The sequence below is a fragment of the Salvia hispanica genome, chromosome 4, assembly GCF_023119035.1.
Source record: "Salvia hispanica cultivar TCC Black 2014 chromosome 4, UniMelb_Shisp_WGS_1.0, whole genome shotgun sequence".
In the NCBI taxonomy this organism is placed as follows: Eukaryota; Viridiplantae; Streptophyta; class Magnoliopsida; order Lamiales; family Lamiaceae; genus Salvia; species Salvia hispanica.
In genome coordinates, this window is record NC_062968.1 from 5,106,370 (window position 1) to 5,112,805 (window position 6,436).

Here is a 6,436-nt window from a genome sequence, read left to right on the forward strand (position 1 = left end):
GTACATAATTCATAGTGAATTAATTAAATATAGTATTTAACTTAGTTTAACGTGAATAATAAATTAATAGTACTACCAGTAGTAGTACAATTTTGTTGATGTTTGTATAGAATAAAATATAAAAGAATATTTAGTTTGTAGTACTAGTAAATTGTTCAAAATATGAGGGCCGAATATTATTGAATGGAAAAAAAATTAAAAGAACGGAAAAGGATTTGAGTGTATCTATGGAAATGAAAGTAAAGAGATTATTGCAGCTTAGAAATTAAATAGAGTGTGGCGTCGTCATTTGACTGCACTGACGTTTCAAAAAAAGGAAAAGGGGCTGTCATTTCATTTTTCTATAAATAATTTATAGAAAAATCTAGCAACCACTTATTTTCTTAGAGCACTCCCAATGGTGCCGGCTAAAAGTCGGTGTTTTTTCGCCGTCTATCGCCGATAATTCGGTGATTTTTCCTCCCGTTTTATCGCCAATCGGTGAAAAATCGCTGGATTATCGCCGAATTATCGCCGACCACTATGGGCGATAATTCGGCGATAAATATATTTTTTGTTTTTTTTTTTTTTTTAATTTCCCCCTATAAATACACACCTTCTCTTCATTCTCTCCCCATCCTCATCCCTTTTCTCTCTTCATTCTCTCCTCATCCCCATCCCTTTTCTCTCTTCATTTATTTTCTCTCTCTCCATCTATATTTAATGAATTTTGAATCGTCTTCTCATTCTCGGTCCGACGAGGAGATATCTCATTCTTCTTCCATTCCTGTACTATTTTTTTTTATTAATTTTCGTCGTTGTAATGTTTACCCGTGTTTAATACAACGAACTTTATTACTATTATTTGTTTTGTCTTATAAATTAAATTAGCTAGCTTTATTATATACAAAAATAAAACAATTAAATTAGTGATGATGTAAAAATGAAATGTTGAGTTAGGGAGAAATAAGGGAGAAACCATTGGAGTAGTTGGCTAAAAGTTAGCTAAAAATTGGGGATAAATTATGGTGCTGATGTGGCGCTAATGTAACAGGAGTTAGGGAGAAATAAGGGAGGTTTTAGGGAAACTGTTGGGAATGCTCTTAATCATCCAAAACTTCATATAATACTAAAATTAGACTAAAGGCTAATTTTGGTCTTTAACATATTGCGATTTTATGATTTTGATTCAAAATATTACTTTTTGAATTATCCAGTCTCTTACAAATAAAAGCGGATCACATTTGATCCGAATTTGATAGAACTGTTAAAATTTAACAATCAATAGATTTTAATTACATTGTGACCAGATTTTAATTACATTATGACCAGATTAAGAGTTAATATTAGAATTTTATTTTATTTTTTTAAATGAAGATTTTATTCGAATTATTTTTTTAAAAGAACATCTTGTCTTTCATTTTTAAAATGCGCCGCCCCACCCTAGACCTAAATTTTCAATTGTCTTTCAGCAAACATCTTGAAGAACTCCGTTTCCAGCAAATCCCCGCCGTTCACCATCTTCCTCTGGTTTAAATTGCCGAATAAAGAGCTTGGGTTATGTTTGACGAAATGACTCATAGAGACCGACCTCAATTTCGTGAACTCCACGAAGAAGAAAATCCGGCGCCGCTGCTCCTCTGAATAATCAATTTTCTCGATTTCAAAGATAGGATCGTTGAAGCCGCTGAAAATCTCTCTGCAAACAAACGATTCGAACACTAAGCCTTTGTGATCCTTTCTTTTGAATTTAACACCGCCGTGAATCGTGTTGGAAGCGGCGTCGATATTCCAGCTGGCGGATTCCATTTCGCGGATCAACTGTTTGGTAAAATGCCTCACAGATCTCAAAGCGTATTTAAGCACAACGACGAAACCATTAATGCTTAAACTATGGAACGACACCGAGAACTGACAAATTTCCGGCAGCCTAATCAATCGTCTTCTCCAATAACCTATTATTCCAGTTAATCACTTTCGAACTTTCCCTAAGCCAAGAAATCTGCGACGATTTGAGATCAATTTCCTGCTGCATTTTCCTCATTCTTTTTTAAAAAAATTAAAATTCTAATATTAACTCTTAATCCAGTCAAAATATAATTAAAATTCGTTGACTGTTAAATTTTAACAATTTCGTCAAATTCAGACCAAATGTGAACCGTTTTTAATTGTGAGGGACTGAATAATTCAAAAGATAATGTTTTTGATCAAAATCATAAAATCGTAATATGTTATGGACCAAAATGGGACTTTAGTCCTAAAATTAAATAATCACAATCATATTCTCGCATCACTTATTTTCTTAATTTTTCTATATTACTCCAACGCTAACAAAATCTTCAAAATGAACAGAGGAGCCACCCAATTCATTTTTCAATAACTCATTTATTTGATTTGGCAACATGAATAAGAAAGGTCGAGGGCAGGTGAACCGAGGAGTCTTCTATTTCAATTTTCAATACATTCAAATTATCACACCTAATCAATATATATACGCGAACACGAGCAAATATGGTAAGGGCATACTCCAATTCCTATCTATTCAACATGTTGATCAGCACCTCATCTCCATTTCCGTCTCCACTATCTCTGCCATGTACCGAACTGCCCCACGATTTGACTGCCAATATCTTGCTAAGGTTGCACACCGAAGAGACAGTGATGAGCGTGCAGCACATGGTGGAGATTCTGCAAGAATAATCCCTCCATTTGTTGCACAACCCCCCATTTTCGCAACATTTGCAGCTGTCATGAAGACGTTTGCATTAGTGACTGCGAACTTGATACATGTATTGTCATTTGCGGTTGCATACTCGACAAGTTCAGGAACATTTGCCGCTTTGCAATGGACTGTAGCCAGGGACAATTGGTCGAGCTAAAGCCTGCTGGTATAAATGTGGATGAATTTCTAAGCTATGTAGTCCACCCCCAGCGGTATAATTCTTTTATTCGCTAAGTAAACTTAAAATCTTTGTGATTTTTCTGTCACTGTTTCTTTTCCAATATTCTACTCTTTTGTCAGATCAAGTCAGCTTTGATGTCTCACGATTGTAGAGTATTTACCAAATTATGTATCAGGACAGGAAGTACTCCTTTGACTGATCTAATAGTAAAACTTCCACAATTGGAAGAGTTGCACCTTTTCATGAAGCCATGGGTGGTTGATCCTAAAAATTTTGAAACCATTGGCATTGCTTGCCCAAACTTGAATCATTTACACATTACAACTGTTTCTACCATTATTTTAATTTTGTACAATACTCTACAGCCATAGAAAAAACCATGCATGATCTGCGCCATCTCCGACTTTGTCAAAATTTGACCGGAGACAATCTACCGGAACCAATTCTGGATGGCTGCCTCAAACTCAAATCACTTGATATTCGGCAATGCTCTGTTGGGCAAAAGATGTTCTGATCAAATAAAGGATCTGTGTGACGACTCTGTCAGCAGCGTAACCATGATAGTGAGCATGACAATGTTAGCGAGCATAACTTTGATCTTTATTTGGAGTTAGCTTGTTATCATGAAACCACTTGTAATGTCTTTGACTGGGATTTTTATCATTTTTGTTGACATTATATTGATTCTACTAGTTGGAGCTTTTACTACTTTCTTTCTTTTATTTTTCTCCTTGAATAGTTTTGGGGAAATGAATTTGAAGGTTCGACTTTGATTTTAGTTAAACATTGGGATTCCAATGCAAAAACAATGTTGAGCCCAAGCCGTTTCACATATAAGGAAAAGAAAGCCTAATCACAATAGCAAAATAGTCCTAATTCATTCTAGAACTTGAAACTCATCTTATCTATGCGACTTTGCATGACCCCAAAAGAGCATTTCACAAAAAGAAAATAAAAAGAGCCTTATCATTCTATAAGAAGTAATACCATTCATCAACTCTTCAATTTAGAGCCATAACTAATTAATTTGTGGGCTCAAATAAAAGATCTAACGCTTGATTTTTTGAATTGGCGTAGGGAACCATTTCAACGGCATGATTATTGGGATGGCTCCGATGACTACCTATCACATTTATTAGAGTGATTATTATTAGTATTGTATGAAGATTTTGACGGTTATTGTCATTTCGAGTCCTAATTCATTGTAGGCCATTATTAGTTAACTTGAAACTCATATCTCATCTAGGCTATAGTCCTAATCTCATCTATGACACCAAAAGAGCATTTCACATAAAATAAAATAAAAATAAGCGAGGCCACAATAGGAGAGGTGAAAGCATTCAATCTCTATTAGTATCAATTAATTTAAAACTCATTTGTTCAATTTGAATATTTTAAATTATAGCAGTACTAGAAATTTAAAACATGACATGAATAAGAAGGGTGGTGGGCATTTGAATCGAGGAGCCTCTTATTTCAATTTTCAATAAATTCATATCTTCAAATCCACACCAAAACATTATTTCCATTTTCCAAATTGAACGATGGCCTCTTCATCCTCAGCCGCAATTCCGCCATCGCCGCCATGGACCGAACTGCCCGAGGAATTGACGGCAAATATCCTTCAAAGGCTGCGCACTGAAGAGATACTGAAGAGTGCGCAGAGAGTGTGCACAACATGGTGGAGAGTCTGCAGAAATCCGACCATGTGGCGCGCCATTGATTTGCACTATCGACGTTGCGCATTTGACGAATTTGAGAGCATTTTCCGTTGTGCAGTGGATCGTAGCCAGGGACAATTGGTCGACCTAAAGCTAGCCTGTTTTGAAGGGGATCGGTTGCTAAACTACGCAGTCGAGAGGTATGATTCTCTCTCTTTACAATGCTTGCTGTTTCATTTACCTTTGTGCTACACCAAATTTCAATTTTTAATTTCTCTTATCAATTACTCCATCAAATTTCATTTTCACTTACCTAATGCACATTTTATTTCTACTAACCCAATTGTGTTGATTGTTGAGGGATGATTAGTACTAATATTGATTATGGCTAATAATTAGCTTGTGTTTTGTCTTTAAAAATAAGATTTGAGCAATTGTTCTAACAATTGAACTAGTTTTGGCAACTTAGAACTATATATGTTGATTTCAAACTTGTAAGGTTTGTGTTCTAAAACTCAGTGAAACTTCAAGAATACCAAAATAAAAGGCGTGACTAACAAAGAAATTTTGGTGCTATAATTGAATATTTTCTTATTAATTGCACTTGTGCTGTTGTCACTGGTGTATGTACAAGTTATGGTGAGCTGATTCTTGCTTTTTGAACCTCTATTTTTTGGGGTTCCCAGAATAACTGATATGGTCTATGTTCATCTCTTTTGACAGATCAACTCAGCTTCGATGCCTAACACTTGTGGAATATGGTATCACGGGAATTACTTTGGCTCACGCAATGAAAAAAGTCCCACAATTGGAAGAGCTGCACCTTATGGTGATGCCAATGCTCACTCTCAAAGATTTCGAAAGCATCGGCATCTCTTGCCCCATGTTGAAATCATTTATCTACTACAACTACTCTGGGGTGCATCTAGAATTTACAGAGTATGCTGTAGCAATTGGAAAAACCATGCCTAATCTGCACCATCTCCGACTTTCTGTACATCGTATGGAAAATAAGGGACTAAAAGCAATTCTCGATGGTTGCCCCCACCTCGAGTCACTTGATCTTCAAGGATGCGCCGGTCTTGATCTTAAAGGGGCTCTTGGCAAAAGATGTTCTAATCAAATAAAAGATCTGTGGCTCGATTTAGCGGAACCAAGTTTTCAGCTTGACGATTGGGATGATGAGGACTTATATGTTTTCGACAATGCTGAAATCGGTTACGGTGATGTTGAATATGATCCTGATTATTATTAGGATGGTTATTACTATTTCTAGTCTTGAAAATGCTAGGTTGGTGAACGATAATATTGTTTTGTTTTATTGAAATGGTTGTTGGACTTGGCATATTTGAGCTACTCTATCTATTATTTTAGTCCTTTTGTAGTTTTGACGACATTAACTCAGGTTTGTTCCTACGCGGGTAAAACTAAATAACTAAATAACCGACGATGCTCTGGTTTCGACGAACAAGCAAAAGATATTCTGAAAAGAATAGGTGGCTGTATTCTGATTCTATCAGTTTGATGGATTGGCTTAAGGGATGGCATGATAACTACGATACTGAATTTGCAGTTGCTAGTGATTTACTACTATTATAGTAGTAATGCTTTTTGTTGTGATGTTTTTTATTTGGACTTAATTGTATTGTGCGTTATATTCAAATGGATTCACTTAGTTTCTACAATTCCTCTAGGTAAGACTTTCGTGAAAGCATTTACAAATTACAATGATAATAATCTTTATGAAATGATGTATTTGGACATTGTGCATGCTCAAAATGCTTTTATATATGCATTAATTCGTTTGTATTGATATGATAGTTTATTGTTATCAATTTTGTTGATGGTGAACTTTGTAAAACTTCTGGTAAATTAAATTTATTTTCATTTTGA

General features: G+C 35.3%; 1 protein-coding gene across 1 annotated transcript; it reads left to right on the plus strand.

Annotated features, from left to right (window-relative positions):
• Nucleotides 1–4,418: 4,418 nt before the first annotated feature.
• LOC125185632 (putative F-box/LRR-repeat protein 23) lies at nt 4,419–5,888 on the plus strand. Its single transcript, XM_048082192.1, has 2 exons — nt 4,419–4,743; nt 5,267–5,888. The coding sequence occupies exons 1-2, from the start codon at nt 4,427–4,429 to the stop codon at nt 5,796–5,798; spliced, it is 849 nt and encodes a 282-aa protein (XP_047938149.1). The 5' UTR covers nt 4,419–4,426; the 3' UTR covers nt 5,799–5,888.
• Nucleotides 5,889–6,436: the final 548 nt, after the last annotated feature.

What these genes read in the sequence shown, in the direction of transcription:
- LOC125185632 (XM_048082192.1), top strand. Translation starts at nt 4,427, where the DNA reads ATGGCCTCTTCATCCTCAGCCGCAATTCCGCCATCGCCGCCATGGACC. An exon ending in CTAAACTACGCAGTCGAGAG is followed by an intron (nt 4,744 to 5,266) that starts GTATGATTCTCT and finishes CTCTTTTGACAG; the next exon opens with ATCAACTCAGCTTCGATGCC.